We start from the raw sequence: 19,997 nt of genomic DNA, 5'->3' as shown, positions 1-19,997 counted from the left end.
TCAGAATAGATCTAGGTTTTAGCCACCTAAACACTTCCAAACAGATGGAAAGAAGGGAAATAGTGGAAAGAAGGGAGGAGCCGAGTGAGGAAAGAGTTTTGTTACCTGCGGAGCGACGGAGGCGAGATCGATGCCAAATATTCGAAGGAAGGTCGGCTGCGGGATTAGGAGGATAGCAGAGGAAAAAATGGAGCCCAAATGCGGATCGCGGGGATATACCCACGTTATGCGTGTAATATAACTTAAAAAAACTATTTCCAAAAACACATCTTAGATATCCAAAAGTTAGGGCACCGCACATTCACCCTGCATATACAAAGGCTCTCGTCGGCGTTTCAAAATCTGAATAACCAAGGCCCCATCTAAACCCTCTCTATTCTTCGTCGTTCCCGTGGGAGTGGTCTTTCTGTGAGAGAAGCGCGGAGAAGCGGGGAAAGGAGAAATGGATCGTCTCGATGAAGACTGGGACTTCAGCGCCGAGGAGCTCGAACTCCTGGAGCAAGATGCATTCAGAAAGATTGCGGAGAGGAAGTTGTCCTCAGCCACCGCAGGCTCCTCGTGTTGCTCCCCTTCCGTTTCACATCTTTCGCCGCCTGCCTCTGCTTCCATTTACAAACCTTGTCAAGCACCTCCCTCAAGAACTTCTTTGGAATCTCGATATGACAATGTAAGGCTTAGGGCTACACATTTTCCTCCTGATTTTTTATTTGCTCTGTTATGTGCCCTAGGTATTTGTTTGATTCAGTGATTGAACTTGATTTAATGGTTTCTGATCAATCGAGGGAGAAGTACCGTTATCTCAACCAAATAAGTTGTAGTGACTCAGGATTCCTGGTAATTTAGTGGACGAGTTACGGATAAAGCTGCTTTGGGCTACATTTAAGAGAGCCTTTCAGCTTGATATTCTCTGGTGATTAAGGAAATATTATGCTTTATTATAAATTATAAGTTTGAACAGTTCTTTGTTTTTAAGCTTTCCTGAAGTTTGTTTTCTAAGGCTGCAAACTAGTATTGATTTTATTATGAGAAAGTTTGGTTATGCTGTTCAATTACTTATACAATTTATTAAGACGAGTAATTGAGCCATCTGATGAAGAATTGCTGTGGAATTGAGTGTTCTTTGTGTTCAAACACTGCTAGCGATGAGATATATGGATGTTTTTGGGGGATTATGATGAAAAGGAAACTAGTGACAAAGTGAGCCCTAGAGAGAGAATTTTGTAAGGAGCGGGAGAGAGTTGTAGCGACTGAGAGAGGAGAGTGGGATCTTGGGGTTGGGGGGATGGGCTGTGCTAAGGCACGAGAGAAGCAAGAGGGAGGGGCTAGTTAGCACTGCTTTCAATTTCAATAATAATGATCTCACACAAGCTTAAGGCCTCATGGAAATTCATTTGCATTAAATGTCAACAGTGAATGTGGGATAAATTCAAATTTTCCTAGAAGGTTGAAGTCATTAAAGATGAATCTTAAAATGATATTTTTTTTATTTGACTAGTTTGATGCACTGAATCATATACCTACAATGCGAAGAACCATCATTTGTAGAGTTATTTAGGCAATTCTGTATGATTAGGGGCAATGTGCTGCAACTCAACACGAGAGATCCAAGGATGTGCGAGAAGGGAAGAGAGGGATATTTTCTAAAGCTATGGATGAAGTAACTCCCTCTAGAAAAAAAATATCAATTATAAATACAGGAGACTCAAAATAGCCTCTATAGGTTAATATACCATGAAAACACCACTAAAATGTAATTTAAGAGCAGTCATATCTTATAAGCATTTGTGCTTAATTTTTCCAAATTTTGAATGAGTAAACATATCAAGCATATTTGTTTTCGTTCGTTTTTTATTTTATTTTAAAAGGAGTCGTCAGCCTGTCGATCGTCGTATACTTCCCTTTCCCGAATAAATATCTCTTTCGGGTCATATGAATGACCTGAAGAAGAGAGAATCTGGAAAAGACGGATATACGACAAAATGACAAACAAAAGAAAACACGAAACGTGGAGAGCCTACGTGTAGTAAGCGGTAAACCTCGCAAGGATAGAGGATAGATTAAGAGTGTCCGCCCAAACAAGATCGGGCGAAAACACCTTAAACCGATATCCGCGAAAGAATACCTACGTAGATTCAGGTGTAACAATCTTAGGGCTAGAGATTCAGGTGTAGGTGTCTGTTATGAGGTCAAGAGCACTTCCAAGAGGACGTATCCCACTTGGTTAATTTGGTTAATTACATCTTGGGGGGTGGGGGGAACCCAAGAATACTCTCGATAAAAGGAGTTTCGCTTGGATTATCGTGAACCTGGGGTAATAGGTACTCAAAGGAAGACTATTTCGTGTGTGAATAGTCCCGATGCTTCAAAGCTCGCGCTAAACCATCGGACAGAGAGTGAATCTCTCACATCCCGAATGGGTAGCAGCTCATTGGCACACAGGACCCACAAAATAACCTAAATTATCTTAACGGGGATATCCCAACACGTCAAAACACGTTTGGGCCAAAGGGCAGAGGACAAATCGTCGTATCCCAAATGGGCGACATTTCATCGACATCGGGCCGTCAAGGTGATATTAACGAAGTCAAGGAGCGACATGACTTAAAGGGGCTCAACAAGAGGAATGCAGAGTGATTCTAAAAGGTAGAGGTAATTGAGCTGGGGTACCACAGACCCGTCATACACAGCTAGTAGGACCCTAAGTCTACCTGGTCGTGAAGGTAGTCGACCCAACACGTCATGAGATCCTCGGTCAACAATCCGTGAATTGCATCGCCCACGGGAATCTCGGTAGCCATAAGGTCAAAGGAAAGAGACTCAATCCTATTTACAAGCTGGAGCTCCATGAGGTGAGACTTATACCTGTCGATGTAGCAATGATGCCTCAAGAAAGAAAAGAAAGCGGAGGTTCAGCTACAAAGCTGGAAATGCTCCAAACAAAAGAGCTTATACCCCGTCTGGGTCAGGGAGCCTTCTAACATCCTAGACGCACTAGACAATCACCTATATAAAGGTATGCTGGGCTAGTCAGGTTGGAGAAATATGGAGATTCTTCCTCGAGGCATGCAAATATGACACAGTTAGCTCGAGCGGTCCTTAATTATTGTGGAGGCTCTATTAATATATGCAGGAAAGTAAAAATTGCAATTTTTAAATCTTGAATATTTTAATCATTTTGAATATTTTATTTAAGATTTTTTAGAAATTAGGAATTTAAGTCATAAAAGTCCATGTTCCATCGTGAAATCCTAGATAAATCACATAAAGAAACAATAAAAACACATGCAACATGATGCAAAAAATAAAACAAGCCAAATCATAATAATAAACATGCCGGTGCCGCTGAGTCGACAACATATCCCAGAAAAAAAGAAGAGCGAGCGGTCGGACTCCGCATATACATGCCCGGTCATAATTCTATACATCAATATAAAATGCAGAATTAAGATAGACACGGACATCTGCTTGTGGTCCCCTCCACATGGTTTCTGCTCCAAACGCCTCGAAATCCGTGCTCATATCTTATTTCTGCTACAAGATTCTCCTAGACTCTAAAAGTACATAAAGAAAAGAAAAAGACTTAATCCTGCATGAAAAAAAAGTGTCAGCGGGAAAACTCACAAGCAAATGACGTATTATGAGTTATGCCTTAAAAGTGGGGAGCTAAATAGCACCTGCAAGCAAAAGGGTCAAAAATCATTACTTGCTCTCCCATAGCGGTAGCTCTTTGTGTGTATATAAATAGACATGACTCCCTGCAAAAAAAAAAAAAACGCCCTAACACACGATCATACATATGCAGCACGCAGTCATACCACAAACACAATGCAAAAGAAAGATACATGGCTAGAGCAACCAATCTAATAAAGAACAATAGCCAGATATAAAAAAGACTACCTAACACCCTCAATCATAGCCTAACACACCATCTAACGAAATGTGTGTTAATTTAGTATCTAAGTGCGGGGTAGGTCTTTGTATAGTATGACTTTGACGGTGCGGGGTCGCCGTGCCGACCCCATCCTAAAGATCCGAAGGATCTAAAGGGTGTCATGAAGCGTGGTGACACGAGTTAGATCTATTAGATCTTTAGCACAATCATACTCGTGTCAATCCCGATGACTTAACTAGCATTGCTCACCGGGATCAACCCAGCAAGCAATTCTCGTTAAGGCATAGCGACCGACACGGGGTCACTCTTCTAACGAGTCTGACTCGCTATCTATGCAAATATGCAAATGCAAGTGTAGACAGTCATGTGACAAAAGTGATGAGTGTACCGTGTACCGTGGGGCAGTGACTTAGGAAAAGATGGGCATGTCGTAGAGACAGCGACCCGAACAAATGAGTGTGTCGTAGAGGCAGTGACCCGGAAAAGTGGGCTTGTCGTGACAGCGACCTGAAGAAAGGTGTGTCGAGACGACAGTGATCAAAAGTGACGTACGTGCCGTGGTGACAGCGGCCCGAAGGCGTGCCGAGACGACAGTGACCAAAATAGATGGGCGTGTCATGGCGGAAGTGGCCCGAAGAAGGTGTGCCATGGTGACAATGACCAAAAGGGATGCGCGTGTCGTAGCGGCAGTGACTAGAAGAAAATGCGCCAAGGCGGCACCAAAAGAGATGAGCTTGTCGTGGCGGCAACGACCCAAAGAAGTGCAACACAAACAAATGATAATGATCATGCAAGCTAACACATACCAAATGCAACATGCAAACAGACAAGTCTGAGATATAATACAAAAACAAACAAACATGCAAGCGATCGGTCGACCGGACTGTGGTGGCCGGTCGAACCAAAGTTATCGGTCGACCGGGCCGGAGCGGCATGTCGAACCAAAGTGACATACTCGTCGAGCCGGTGAGGTCGGTAGGAGAGAAGTGAAATGCTCGTTGGGTCGGGGTGACCGGTTGGAGCAAAGTAAGATGCTCACCAGGCCGAGGCGGCCGATCGGAGCAAAGTGAAATGCTCACCTAGTCGGGGCAGTCAGTGGGAGCGAAGTGAAATGCAACATGCTTCAAACAAAAATGCAATATGCAGCAAACCAATATACATGTAGCAAATCGGGCTCGTGCTAACTACCTCACATAGGTTCCTAGGGCTGACGCACTTGAATTTGTGGCATCGCCGCCTCCAGATTTGGCGTGGCAATGTGGATGGTTTCCCCCTCCGATTTCGTGTAGGGGAGACTCTCCACCGTTCGTAGGGTGGACTAGCTACAAAGCTTTTTCCGCTCTACGAACACCCAGGATCTTATAGGACGGACTAGCTACAAATCTTTGTTAAGACCTATCACTTTGGTCCTCTAAGATTGAACTCAACTAATCCCTCCAAGGAAGATTAGGAGCGCCAAAACCGTGAGAAATTGAGATTCCGACTCGGCTTGGTTAAGGCCTAAGGTTCACAACACGGGGGATCACTCGGCTTCGTACAAAATCTGTCACGCATGAGATTCCTACCCTACGACTCCCTCTAAGAAATCGACGATCAATCACATAGGTACGTCGCCGCGTCGACTCACGTCGGCGCATGCACCCCGTGTGGGCAACCGAAACTACATGCCTAAACACCACTAAAACCTAGGGTCAGCTAGGAGTTGGAAAATCCATCACCGTGATGGTTGCGGAATCGTTTTCTTTGCTTGCTCCAAGCTCGTCGACGTTCGATCCATGCTCCAGTGTGCCTCGTAGAGCGTGCACATGACAACAAAAAAATCCAATGAGGGCAGGAGTTAGTGAGCAAAGTATAAAAAATAAATGATCTGACGAACTAAAATGTGACCAACACATACCTTCGCGAAGGGGACTGGATGCCGACAAGGGCGGCTTTATAGCCTCAATCTCAAAGGAATAAAACCGACGAAGCGAGGCAGCAAGGTTGGACGACGCCAGCTGGAGGCATTCATCGAAGAGGTGCGCGACGCACGTGCCGAACAACTGGCAAAAAGAGTCGGCTGGGGCATCGTCAAATCCAACAAGGGAGACCCTTTGGGCTGACAGTCTCAGGCAGAAGGAGGCGGCCGCCGACAAGAAAGAGGTTTGGCGAGGCTGAGGCGGTCGGAAAAGCCAAAGCCCTAGGCTTTTAGGCGAAACCAAGGGAGGGCTGGCATAAGAAGGAGGAGGCTCGGTGGCTGGGGGTCTTGACGAGAAAAGAAGCTCCAGGTGGTGCCGGCGGTGTCGGGGGTCATGCCGGCGAGACAGGCCGGCGCATGGAGGCTCAGCCGACCAAGAAGAAGAGGGGAAAAGGCGATTGCAGTAGGTTTGGCTGGCAGGAACTGGTTTTCCGGCAAGGCAGAGGGGTGGATGGTCGGCGAAGAGGAGATCTGGCGGCGACGAGGAACTCCCACCGGCGAGCAGGGCGCGAAGATCGACAGTTCGACGCGACGGCTTGGGTTCGCAAATCTTCAGCGCAAGCGATGCCACATGCGATCGATCCAGGAGAGAGGAGGGAGGCAGCGTAGGTTTTTTTTTAAAAAAGAAAAGATAATATTTTTTTATTTTTATTATTATAATAATAATAATAATAACATTATTATTATTATTTATAGCTCCATTTCACGCATTTTCTCCCGAATATGACCTCGCAGTGAAATGAACATCTCTCATAGGTAAAATCAACGTTCCAGATGCATTGGTATGGTCCGTTTCGTCGTTCAAGGTTATCTGTATGACTTCCCTGACGATCGAGCCAATTCGAGTTAATTTCGCACGCGACGCGACGAATAACATTCTTTGACCTGATCAGAGTCGTCCGACGAACAACATGCCTACCGGCCTTCGCCTAAGTGAAAGCCAAAGTCTAGCAAAATGACCCCTGCTACGTGCCCCTCAACACGTGCCAAAAAGGTCTCGGGTGGGCGTCTGAACTATCGGATGTTACGGACGGACCGTAGACTATCTCAAGTCATGCAGGTGGACACCCTACACTCGTGACATAAAAAATTGATGCCAACAATCTTGTTTCTCTTAAAGGACTTGGATGGGAAATGTAAAGGACAAATACAAACGATAAATAGTTTCTTTAATCATATTGGTAGACTCTATGTTGAATACCAATGTTTTTTTTATTAATATGTCTCACTTTACATTCTTTTGCATTAATAAATTTATGAATATAATAGTTACGCAGAGCAACATAATGTGGAAGTTAACGCATGATAGCAAATTGTAAGTGATCAATATATGTTCTAGCCGGCATGTCATTATAACTATGAAATGGAAAATTTCCCTTGTCTTTCTAACTAAAGAATTTGTCAACTCTAAATATGTGTGCATAAGGTTCAGTGTACCTAAATGATGCTTTGTACAGGAGGAAATTTGATTGGAAGACTATTTATGTTTTGCACCCTAAACCTTAAACCCTTTCATCTACACAACCTTTAATGATTATGTTGGTCGGCATTCAAGATTTGTAGAGGTTTTTTGAACAAAAGCTATTAAAAAGAATATTCAAAACAAATTTGAATTTTATTTGTCATCACCTTCAGACCAAGATCAAAATGACTTCACCAATTATAGCTTGGTTAACTTATTGTGCTGTATGGTTAGCATCATTTAGGGTAAGGCCTATAACTTTTATGTTTTGTACAAGAGGAAATTTGATTGGAAGACTATTTATTATTAGATCAATTAGCTATTCCATAATTGCAAATAAGTCAGGAGTCTCATAGAAACTTATGATGCTTTTATATATAGGAGGAGCCAAATACAACAACATTGAATTTCAACTGCTATCGTCAAATCAGATTCTCCACTTGGCAAAGGTTGGGTTTGAGTTTGGAGGTGATGCAAGACACATTATGAAGCTTGTTTAGTATTTTATTATTTTAAATTTGTGTACTTTTTTTAAATTGTGTTTAGTGTTTTTCTTTCCTTTTGACCTTACATTGGGTCAGTTATTATTACGAGTTGTGGTTGTGTTATTTTAGGTGAGCTATAATGGTCTTGCGTGTGCTTGAGTTAGCATATTCACTTCATGGCCAAAATCCCCTCTATTTTAACATTGGTTGACTAAGCTTGATTGCCTACTCATTAAAAGACTTCTTCCTCACCTTTGACAACTATGTGACAACTTGAACTGTACCTTACCATCTCCACCATGAATAGGCAATTCTCTTCTTTTCTTTCTCAAAGTCAAATTGATTTGTTAATAGACATTGATAATATCTTTCATCCAACATGCATCAAAAAAATTTTTAGCACTTTGGAAATTTGCTTAGCTTTTTCAGAACTCACTCCATCTTTCTATCCATCACCATTGATGCTCCTACCATCCATGTTCTCTCACCAACTATTTGGCCACTATTGCTTTTGTTTATATATTGTGGTTATTCTTTTATTTTTAAGAATGTTATGGGATGTTGTATTTGAATGAAATATTCTGTGTTGAGTTTTCCGCTGTTGCACCTTTTGTTATTTCTCATTCAGGCGAGGGATTACTCGAGAGAGTTAGTGTGCATCCTTTGGAGAAGGATTTTCAAAGGAAATCACATCCTTGACAAAAGGCAGTTTGTGGAAGTAATCTTAATCATCATTGACCACATTAATGATTGGTTTAATTTCCTTAGAAGGAATTCCTTTTTTTGTTTTTATTATTCTTTCTTTTTAGATATTGTCTAGTTTTTCGCCCTTATATAAAAATATGCAAAAATCTCATCTTTGTTTTATTTGTAAATTATTAGCTATTCATATAATGTAGTGTTTTTTAGATGAACAAATAGTGAACATCTTTTCAAAATTCATATCATTCTAGCCTGTCCTATGTTGTATTTTAATTTCTAAGCAAGTTTATCTTTATATGTGTTGCATTTAGATCTCATTTTAAATATGTATTTTTGCATTTACTATCTCTAGCTTTCTCTTTTTGTATTTTTGTTATATATCCATCATTTTCCTTTGAATTTTTACATTCAAATAGCTATTTTCCTCTTATTTGACATGTTCCACCACTTTCCCATTCAACACATTTTCAAATTCTTTCATTTTGACCTTCAAAATCAACAAATAGTTGAGACTTGATGGTAATGATTTTCTTTCAACCCTAAATTCTGAATCTTATTACATTCTTTTCCACGACGGTTTATTATAATGGCTATTATTATCAATATGGCTATTCAATACTTTAAGATTGTCTCAAATTATTATTTTAATTTAAGATCCATGAGTAAGCTTTCTACATACTCATTATAATCTCCCTCAAAAGAATATAGTAATAGCCATGAAGAGGATTCATTGAGATATATTATTGATTATGATTAGCTTGCATTAGGAGAAAACACAAGTCACTCAATTTAAAAGAACTGAGTGTATTATTTTTTGTCATCTAAGCAAAATTTATTATTTGCAAGCCCATATCAACTAAACCTCAAATAATGTTCTATTTAATCAAATTAAATTTATGTTCGATTGAATCCGACCACTCTACCTTAGTTTTCGTAGTTTTTATTGAATCCAATTATCCTATCACAAATTTTATTGGTAGTAAGGAACACCAATATAAAAATGAGAATGATGAGTATGGTTTAAGTTTTGTTTTCAGGGATGGAGATGAAACATTGGTAGGAACATCATTAGAGGTTGATCTATATGAATTTACGACCCCTATAATTGAAGAGCCTCCTTGGACCTCTATAGTCTTATCAACTACATTTTAGTTAAATGTTCTATTTAATTAATCTCTATTAAAAATCCAGTGATCTGATGGTTAAATCTTTGAGTATGAAATTATTTGTGGCCCTCCCATTATTGAGTCTGCATGTTCACATTCTCCAAGTGAGTTTGTATTCACTTTTGCACAAAGTCTGTATGATTTTTACCAGGAAATTTAAGGACTGAGTATTTATGATAGGAATAAATCTAGTGTGACGTTAAATAATTAATTTATTAAATTTAGTAAGGGAGATATGCTTATAAGACTATGATTTGATTAGTTTTTTGAGAGAACATTCTCAAAGTTTACAGTTAGGAAAGCTAGTTTGTATGAAATTTTATGGATGATAAGCGTTAATACATGTGAATTTGATATTAGGACAAATTTGAATTTGTTCAATGAAAATATTTCTGTTGATTTTATTAATGCTTTCTGTACTTTGCGTATCGGTAAGTATGTATTACTCGTGTATACATTTTCATCATTGATGCTGTCATTGTTATTGTGTTAATGATTGAAATTGAACGAGCTTTTCTTTTGATGGAGAGATCTCATTCTTCCTGAGGTCATCGTTAACTTAGAACAACTGCAATAACTTATCCTCATCCACTCCCTTATTTACTTGGGCTTCATTCAACAATGTGTATTGTTTAAAAAAGGGTAGAATTGTGCATGGATTTTTAGTGCTACTTTTGTGTTTAATAGTTTAGATTTATGTTCTTTTATTTTTATTGAGACCATTGTATTTTCTTTCATTTTGACTATACAGTCTTATGTTTGGTCAATTTTCATCGAGTTATGGTTTTGTTAGTTAATATGTAACGGTCTTCTGTAAACTTGAGTTAGCCTGTCCTACTTTATGGCTGAAATCCCCTTCATTTTAATATTATCAAACTGCTGATGCCACCTCACTATAAAGCTTCCACCACATCTTTGATCAACATGTCGTCACATAGACTCCACCTTACTGCTACTATTATCTCATGTTCTCTCTCTGAAAGTTAAAACATCCAATTAATACAACTTGGAAATGTTTTGCATTCAATAACCTCCTAAAAATTTTAGTTTTTGCTTTAAAAAATTGCATAACCTGTTTAAAACCTGCTCTACCTCCCTTCCCCATCTTGTTACTGTTGTTCATATATTGTGGCCAGTAGTATGTCGAATGCAATATATTGAGTTGAGCGTTCTCTCTTCTTTCACCTTGTTTACTTCTCCCTCAAGTGATGACCTTTAGTATGAGTTAGTGTGCGCCACTTTGAGAAGGATTTTAGGAATTGAAGATCTTAACTACAACAAAGGACAACTTGAGGAAGTGATTTTCGTCATCATTGGTTGTAATCTTGGTTACACTCTTGGAATTTTATTTTCAGTTTGTGTCCACTGTTCTTTCTTCTTCTTTATGATATCATCTTTTTTTTTTTTTTTACTTTGACTCCTCTTATAAAAACACCTCTTTGTTAAACTTGTAATATCTCCTCTTAATCAAAACTAGTATCTTGTCATGACATTGTGAGTTTTGGTACAAGCAAATGGTGAGCTATTTTTTTTTTTTTTCAAAAAATCACAAAAATCATTCCAACTTGATAAATCCTATATTAATGTGGTTCAATCTGAATAGTATGTTGTATCACATCCCCATGAAACACATCTACATTGCTTTTTCTGACCAACTTTGATGGATCTTTATACTTTTCCTAGCCATGCACCTGATTAGGTATGCTTGATTTAAATTATGGGTGAGTTTGCATGACTTATTTTAAAAAATGTTTCATTCATATACTTCTAAAAGACAAGTATTTGACAGTTGTTTTTAATTTCCCAATCAAAATTAGTTATCTATAAATTTAATTCCTTAATGAACGTGGTTCTCTCTAATTATTGTTAGAATTTTGTGTTAAAGAAATTTCAAGTGTTCCATATTTTTCCTTTTGGTTTTATCAATGCCGTTTGTTAGTAATTTGTGCCAGGTTTTAAATCCATTCTTTGAATTTTCTTTTTCATAGGTTGAAGTTCCTTCAGGATTGCTTGATGATAACTCTCTAAGCACCAGTAAGTCTATTTATCAAAATTTGGTGAAAGCTTGGATGATATATTAGACTTTTAAACACTTAACTTTCTGAAAAGCAGATATAATCTCTTTTTTATTAGTGACCGAATTATTTCATAATCTTTCTTTAATTTAATTTAATTCATGATTTTCATGTTATAGATGACTTGCCTCAACTCTCTGTAAGACTTTATCTTCACTCTACCGGTCTCATTGCTGCAAAGTTCTCTTATAGCCCGGTACTAGTCATGCTTCTCTTTTATGTTTCAATCTTATCATGTTAAAGTCAGTATTCTTCTCAAGTGTTTAATTTATGCCCAGATTCTAGTGCAGGCAGTTCACAAAGTTCCTAAAGCTAGTTGGCGACCAGAAGAAAGGTTTTTTACATAGCATTATGGATTGATGTGTTGAATTGACTTTTTGGCAACACGAGTTCTTCATGTAGCTTTAAACGCCATCTTATATTTGTGCTATGAGTCATACTTTACAGATTATGGTTATTTCCTCTTTCCTCTTTGAAGACAGCAGAACATGTTTTTAGTGGAGTGAGCGGTGCTAATGTTGAGGTAACATTTTATATGCTGTATGTAGAAATTGCTTGAGAAATGTAACTTTTTAATATTGTTAACTCTTATATTGTTAACTCTTTTGTTCATAACTCTTTTGTTCAATTCTACAACAATAAAATTACTTAATTGCAAGTTGTTGTTAATATTCCATTAATTCTAATGATTTTACATCATCCTACTCTGCATTTGATGCTAATTATATCATATTGATCTAAAACCATTAGTTTATGAAGATTTCATGTCATTCAGTTGCAGAGTCTAGATCCATTGGCATGCCGCGCTATTGTTTGTGCAAATGCTGCCCCAGACCTTTCTGGTGAGTTTGTGAGTAGGGTTGAGATGTTGGTGAAAATTTTAATATTAGAACATCATGGTTTTCACAATTTTTTTACTTCTTTTTGATCTTTAAATGCTAGTCTCATATGATCACCGGTTCAGTTTCATACGATTCTTATGAATGTCATAATTAGCATTATTAGCATGTTCATAGGTTATTAAGTTGTATCATGATTTCCTTATATAAGTTTTTTCTTAAACGTAGCCATTATTTAACTGATCGACTGACTTGCTTTATGGAAGCTTTATATGATAGGATACCAAGCTACTTGGAATCAAAACTTCTTCCATTTCAGCGAGAAGGTGTAAGGTAGGGTCAGTATTAGTTTTAATTAATACCTATGATTGGAAAGGCTGCTTTATGACAGCCATGGAAGGCATTTTTCTCATTATTTTAGATCACTTCATACATGAAATATATTACGTAGTGCTTTGGCCGTTTCTCCGTTCATGTAATTGTCATTGTTTCATATGCTGTAGTATTGATGTTAGTTTTTCTTGTATTGCTAGATTGTTGTTTTAAAGATGAATGACATTTCTATTGCTAGCTGTAGATCCAATGAGCCTCACTTCACTAGCTGTAAGAACTTTTTGTCTTGCTTAACTTGCAATAATCTATCCTTGCACTGGAGAAAGCTGGATTTGACTTTATGAAATTAGAGTTTGCTTGTTTTTATATATGTCAACCTTAAAAAAAAATGGATTTGGTAATGTGTGGCGTAAACCATTGAAGTCCAACTCAAACCAAATCGGCTCAATCCAACCCAATCAAATCCGAATTTTTTGTAGGAGTATACACATTACTTTGAATAGATTGTACTAATAAAGTAAATTTGGGTAATATATAATTGCTAGAAGTTATACTAGGAAATAATTTATTGTTGTTAATGGTTATAAGGATTAAATTTATTTCCTTGGATTGGATTTATTTCCATTTCTATTTTAGATTTGTTTCCTTGAATTGAATTTATTTTTTTTCCTATTTTATATCGTCTCATTTATCTCCAATTAATTATTATGAATTAATTAATTAGAAATATAGATGTTTTATCTTTCCTTTTATGTTATTTTCTTTTTCTTGTCTCTCCTATTCTAGGATTCTTGTAAGGGTATTTATACCCCTTTTCATATCAATAAAATCATTTCACTGAATTCTGAAAATCAACATGACATCAGAGCCTTGAAACAAACTTTAGAGTCTTCTACCGCTAGAAACTTTCTTTTCCCTGCAGCCGACAATCTTTGCTGTGCTGCTAACCCTTCCTTCGCCTCTTTTTTTTTCAGTTTTTCTGCTTGAAACATCCTCTCCTCGTTGGGCCCGCCGCCGGAATTTTCTTTTGCAGCCTTTCCTGCCGTCGAAATTCCTCCTGCAGCCTTTCTTACCGCCGGAATTCCCTCAAGCAGCCGAAATCTTTTTTTTTTGGTTGGAAAACTTCCTACACGCTACAAATTCCTACCGGCTTTCTTAGTAGAGACACATCTTTCTGCAGTCTTTTTGCTGGATCCGAATCTCCTTCATGACGGCGCTGAAATTCCCGCATTCCAACCTTGGTTTACTTCTCTATTTCTTTCCAGTCGGATCCGTGTTTTAGAGAGTTAAGAATGACAATGAAGAGGTGTGTTGGCGATCTGAAGGGCGCAAATTTGAAGGGGAATTGGGTGTTCGTTAGGGTAGATCTGACGTTCCTCTCGATTGCAACCTTAAGGTCATTGACAATACCCAGATTATGGCTATCGTTCCCACCATCAATTACTTGAGGAAACATTGAGCCAAGGTTATTCTCTGCAGTCATCTGGGCCACCCTAATGGTGTCACCCCAAAATACAGCTTAAAGCCTCTCGTTCCTAGGATATCATAACTTCTTGGAGTTGACATTGAGATGCCCAATGATTCCATTAGCAAGGAAGTGGAGAACATCGTCGCTGCATTACCTGATGGCAGTCTCATCCTCCTCGAGAATGTGAGATTTTATAAGAAAAAAGAGAAGAATGATCTAGAGTTTACAAAGAAACTTGATTCTCTTGCTGATCTCTATATTAATGATGCCTTTGGAACTGCTCAAAGAGCTCATGCTTCAACAAAGGGTGTTACAAAATACTTGAAACTTGCTATTGCCGACTTACTCTAGCAGAAGGAACTTGACTTCATTGTCGGGGCTGTTGCGACTTCGAAATGGCCATTTGTTGCCATTGTTCGTGGTTCAAAGGTTTCAACAAAGATTGGGGTGATGGAGTTTCTCTTAGAGAAAATTGATATCCTTCTTCTTGGAGGAGGATTGATTTTCACATTTTACAAGGCACAAGGAGATGTTGCTGGTTTGTTTCTTGTTGAGAAAGATAAACTTGGTCTAGCAATAGTTTTTATTGAGAAGGCAAAGCTGAAAGGAGTGAAACTCCTGTTATTCTATGATGTCATTGTGGAAGACAAGTTTGCAGTTGATGCCAACAACAAGGTTGTGCCAGCATATGCCTATCTACAGTCACTGCGGAAGCTTAGTAAAAAACAACCACAGTCAACTAAAAGTTTCCTTAAAATTTTTTTGGCTGATTACCAAGTATGGGATGAAGACTTCAATTTCTACCTCACAAAGAATTTTTCTTTCTCATTGTTTGATATTTTCAAACTCAGGTTGAACATGGTTGTCCACCATGTTTCAACTAGAGACAGAGTGTTAGAAGTTATATTTGGAAATAATTTATTATTGTTAGAAGTTATAAGGATTAAATTTATTTCCTTGGATTGAACACATTTTCTTTCTTATTTTAGATTTATTTTATTCGATTGGATTTATTTTCTTTTACATGTTGGACTTTCCCAATTTTTTATCGTTTCCTTTATCTTCAAGTGATTATTATGAATTAATTAATTGAAAATATAGATATTATATCTTTTTTTTCATTTTTTTTTTTGTTTCTCTTATTCTAGGATTCTTGTAAGGGTATTTATATCATATTTTCAAATCAATAAAATCATTCTGCTGAATTCTAAAAATCAACAATAATATTGTTATCACAGTTGAGTTATGCAATCTAAGCCTAACTGGTATGAAGCATGTCAAGTTTGAATGGAGATAATTAAATATGCGTTGGGATGGGATTGGTTGGATTATGCTTAGAAATGGTTTCGATGTTTGAGTAGCATTAGAAACCTTGAAACCTATCCAAATTCTAGTCAGGCATGACCAAAGCTTAGACAAGGCTTCGGCTAGTCCAGATTCATTTCAACACTAGTTAAATTAACTTTTCTCTTTGTTAGCTGACTGAATTGAAGCGGCCCAAAATTCAAGATGAGAAGAGGAATAGGATGGGAAGGGAATGTTGGTTCTTATTAGGGGGATGTCTTGGGAGAGAAGTTTTATATGTATTGGAGGATTTGTTTTGGCTTATGGCATCTACTGATGGGCTAATTGAAGAGTAGATTGCCCTTCTAGCCTTTTATTAGGAGTAGTTAACGGCTGTTATAGTTTTTGCCAATAGAAGGAATCATGTGTTTTGGAGTATGTGTATGTCTATTTTTTGAGGGAATTATATTGCAAAAGAATGGTTGTATGAAACACCTTTTCACCTTTAGTTATTGAGCCAACAAGCTTGTATTGTCATTGTCAGAAAACGTGCATTTATATGATTATAAGAATCAAAGAGTGCAGGCACATCAATATAGCACCTTCTTGTGTGGACAAGAGCTACAAATTTTTTTGTGGTTTATATAAAAAAAGGAAAAAAAAAAGGATATTTGCATCGTTGGAGACTTAATCATGACAATTAAAAAGGTAAGTGTAATGGTTAGATTCTTCAGAGAAGCAAAAGTTCTAGTCCCTATGAAGTTATGGACATATTTATTCTTAATATATGAGGGCATATGATAAGGATGAACTAAAGAAGATGGATGAAGTGGTGGCATACTAATAGAGATGGTGATATCATTGAACAGGGAAGTGAATTAGAGTATTTGTAAATAGCTATATACATTTTGCAGCTTATGTTGACTTAGGGTATTTCAAGTAGGATGAGGCTTGGTTAAGTAGATTAATGGATGAAAATCCTTAAATACATCAAATGGCTTGTGAAAGGCTATAATATAAAGTATAAGAAGCAAATGTTTAGGAAGAAGAGGAAATTTCTAGGATCATTTTATGTTAGATGAAATATATTGAGGACTAAGAAAACCTCTCTTGGCTCTTTTTATGAGTAGTTATGAGTTTATTTTTTTGGATGGCAGGTTGGATATAAAGTAAGATACTATTGAAAGCTTTTTCTTTTATTTTTTGAGAGTTTTATGATCTAATTTGAGGTTTCCTGGAGATGCAATTCCTTATGGTTAACAATTACTCACAGTCATGAGAGCGAACTTTTGATTAAGGCTAATCCGTTTATTTAAGTTATAGTAGTAGCAATTTGTTGTGGCTTAGAGCCGATTGTAGAGGAATGATGATAATCCAATCAAGATTTCATAATTTGTTCCATAATTTGTTCGACTGAAGTTATGATGGACTTTTGTGGATATCGAAGTTAATCCAAACTACAAAAGGCAAAACAAACATTATTACTGAAAGCAAGTAAGTGGTTATAAACAAACACACTTGAAAAAGAAAATTACAACAAACATAACACAAACTCATATTAAGATTTGATCTAGAAGTGGTGGAGATCGGTTAGATGGTCAATAAGCGAAGTCAATTGGCTGAAATGGGTTGTGGGTGGTTAGGAAAACAAAATGAGGGGTTTGAAGGGTCGTAGAAGCAAAGAGGAGCCGAACAACAATGAATTGGTTGGAAAAGACGGTTTTGGGTTGCGACAACAAGGGAGAAGGATGTCGACAACGAATGGGAGGAGTTGCAGCAACGGCAAGAGACTGGAATGAGAGAAACAACTGACCAGGTAGCTCAAACAACAAAAAAATTGCCAGGAATGGCTTTTTTCAGACTGCAACAACGGGCAGGAATGACAACGACAACGGCGAGGAAGACATGGATTGCGGGACATCCAAAGGAGGACTTTCTTGGGGCTGCGGCAACAGTAAGGAGGGTGTCTATACGGCGAGGAACTACAGGAAGAACAACAAAGGAACTGCAGTTTGGGGCAGCTGCAACGAGGAGGAAGGTGTGGTAGCAAACAATGAGGGATGGTAGAAGGGATAAGGAAGATAATCGTTACCTTGAAACCAAAATACAACCAAATCACTACCTACAACCCTAGGATACAACATTCGAAGGGAAGTTGACACGTTTGCAGTTGTTCTGATACAAAACACACAAAAAAATTAACCCTAAAATATTAGAAAAGCAAATATATGATAATAGAATAACAAGGAGTGACCCCATAGATCTGATCGATTCCACAATCACAAACTTGGACAGGTTTAGTCTAGGCGCAAAGCGAAATCCCGCTTCTATCACTGGAACTCCCGCACAGGAGACTTCTCGCGTGACTAGTTTATTTATTTAGTGGAGATAGTTGATTCAATATGTTCTTTTGATTTTTTCTTATCAACCATGTGTTGCATTGTCCAGTGGAATCTAATATGAGGAGGTTGTTTGCCTAAGATATAATTTTAAGTTGGTCTTCATCTCCCATTAATGCACTTTTTGTCGGACAACTCATAGATTGAACCATTAGGGAACTTCTAGTTTTAACGGTTGATAAACTTTATAGTTATGATGATAGCGCCCATCGTATGAGTATTTGAATGCTTGAACTTTGTTGTTTTGAATCTTATAAACTGTGCTCTTATACTTGCAAAGGATGGGATTTATAATTAATTTATATTACTTGAGTTCATTTAAATATTGATCACATTGTATATCTTGTCAATTCTATCTTTGTCCATAGAGAATTGATTATTGAAATTCAAACTCACTACCATGCCATGAGATATAGATGACCTCGATACCTTTCATTTTTAAATGTTTTTTTTCAAAGATTTTGAGGGCCTTATGTGAACATAAAATAAAAGACTAGTGAAATATGCACTCTAGTATTTTATTCCCAATTTACACTGATGTATGTGTGTTTGATTATTTTTCAAGGGGAAAAGTTAAATCTTTTTTTGATTGCAATCATTTTAACTTTGATTTGTAAATGTTTGCTAAGAGGCCTAGGTTGTATGAGTTTCTTTAATTCTAACTATTGGGATTTGTAGAATTGAACTTTGAAAAAATGAGACTTATGACCCTGCTTTATATGCAAGCGTCTCGAGTGCTTGCGTGCAACGATGATTTTGTTCTTCAGAGTAGATCTTATAAGCTTCTCAAAATGACGTCACAATCTTTTTAGAGCAGTTGTACGCTTGACGAACTTACTTAATTTGAGTTTATCTCGCTTTGAGCACACTTAGCAATTTTAAAAGTCGTAGCATTTTTAAAAATTTTCTTGATTTTGATTTTGATATGGAAAAAATTGTCAGATTATTCACATAGTAATTTGGTTTTTTAGCATGCTTACTTTTTAGCGATGATTATGCCTTTGGGTGCACATAGTGTTTATATTCAGTTATTTGTTCTTTGTTATTAATGAATATGTTTTTTTTACAAAAAAAAATGAGTGCTCAATTTTTCATTAGACCTCGTGGTTCCTTCTTTTTGCTTCCACTATTTTTTATTGGAATCTCATTGTGATTATACTGGCTTATAATTCTGTCGTAATTGTACTTGCATTCATTGAAATTCTACCCAGGTAGATCTCACATGAATACCCAGGTAGATCTCACATGAAATGAAATTTTTTTTTTTGCTTATGAATGGTTGCATTGTAAAAGTCACTTTCACAATCAATTTAGTTCATTGCGTGTTCCGACAATTTTGTAAATATTAAGAAGGTATTTTTTCTGCATAGATGAACTTAATTGTTCATTATAGGTACTTGTGCATTCAATTATGTTTTTATGAAAACTACTAATATTGTTTTTGGAGTAATCTTTTTTTGTTCGTAATATGCACTTGTATTTTCATTTTGTTGTATTATGTCATATAAAAGGTTGTTATTTTATTTTGAGTTTTGTCTGTGAAAATTTCAGCAGTATCCCAAAGTTACCATTGCATAGGGGGTATTAGAAAATTGCTAGGCTTGTACATTATATCGAAAATGCATGTATGGGTGGTTTACAAGATGCCATGGTCGAGTCTTCTACTCAACCACAACAAAAAAGGTGTGTATATCATATTGAAAATGCATGCAGGAAAATCATACCGCTTTGATATTATACCTTGCGTGAGGTGTCAAAGGTTCAAAGATGTTATCTATATGTATGTATGTATGTGTGTTGTGTGTGTGTGTGTGTGTATATATATATATATATATATATAATTTATTTTTGAAAAGGAATGGCCGCAGGTTATGATACGAGCCCCGACCATTCCTCATGCATCTATAATTCGAAAACCACACCTTACTCTTGCGG

The 19,997-nt window shown here is 37.3% G+C and overlaps 1 protein-coding gene across 4 annotated transcripts in view; it reads left to right on the top strand.

Moving 5' to 3' along the window:
• The first annotated feature begins 332 nt into the window (after nucleotides 1-332).
• The window catches only part of LOC110021572 (SWI/SNF-related matrix-associated actin-dependent regulator of chromatin subfamily A-like protein 1), a 94,823-nt gene continuing 75,158 nt past the window's right edge, over nucleotides 333-19,997 (top strand). For all 4 annotated transcript variants that reach the window (XM_020720118.1, XM_020720117.1, XM_020720116.1 and 1 more), the window contains exons 1-7: nucleotides 333-667; nucleotides 11,653-11,698; nucleotides 11,859-11,935; nucleotides 12,018-12,073; nucleotides 12,187-12,262; nucleotides 12,515-12,581; nucleotides 12,845-12,911. In XM_020720118.1, coding sequence (XP_020575777.1) covers nucleotides 443-667; nucleotides 11,653-11,698; nucleotides 11,859-11,935; nucleotides 12,018-12,073; nucleotides 12,187-12,262; nucleotides 12,515-12,581; nucleotides 12,845-12,911 — 614 coding nt within the window. In that variant the 5' untranslated portion in view covers nucleotides 333-442. The remainder of the gene's footprint in view (nucleotides 668-11,652; nucleotides 11,699-11,858; nucleotides 11,936-12,017; nucleotides 12,074-12,186; nucleotides 12,263-12,514; nucleotides 12,582-12,844; nucleotides 12,912-19,997) is intronic.

The sequence above is a fragment of the Phalaenopsis equestris genome, unplaced genomic scaffold, assembly GCF_001263595.1.
Source record: "Phalaenopsis equestris unplaced genomic scaffold, ASM126359v1 Scaffold000135, whole genome shotgun sequence".
In the NCBI taxonomy this organism is placed as follows: domain Eukaryota; kingdom Viridiplantae; phylum Streptophyta; class Magnoliopsida; order Asparagales; family Orchidaceae; genus Phalaenopsis; species Phalaenopsis equestris.
Note: the sequence above shows the minus strand (reverse complement) of the source record. Positions and strands in the feature narration are given on the sequence as shown.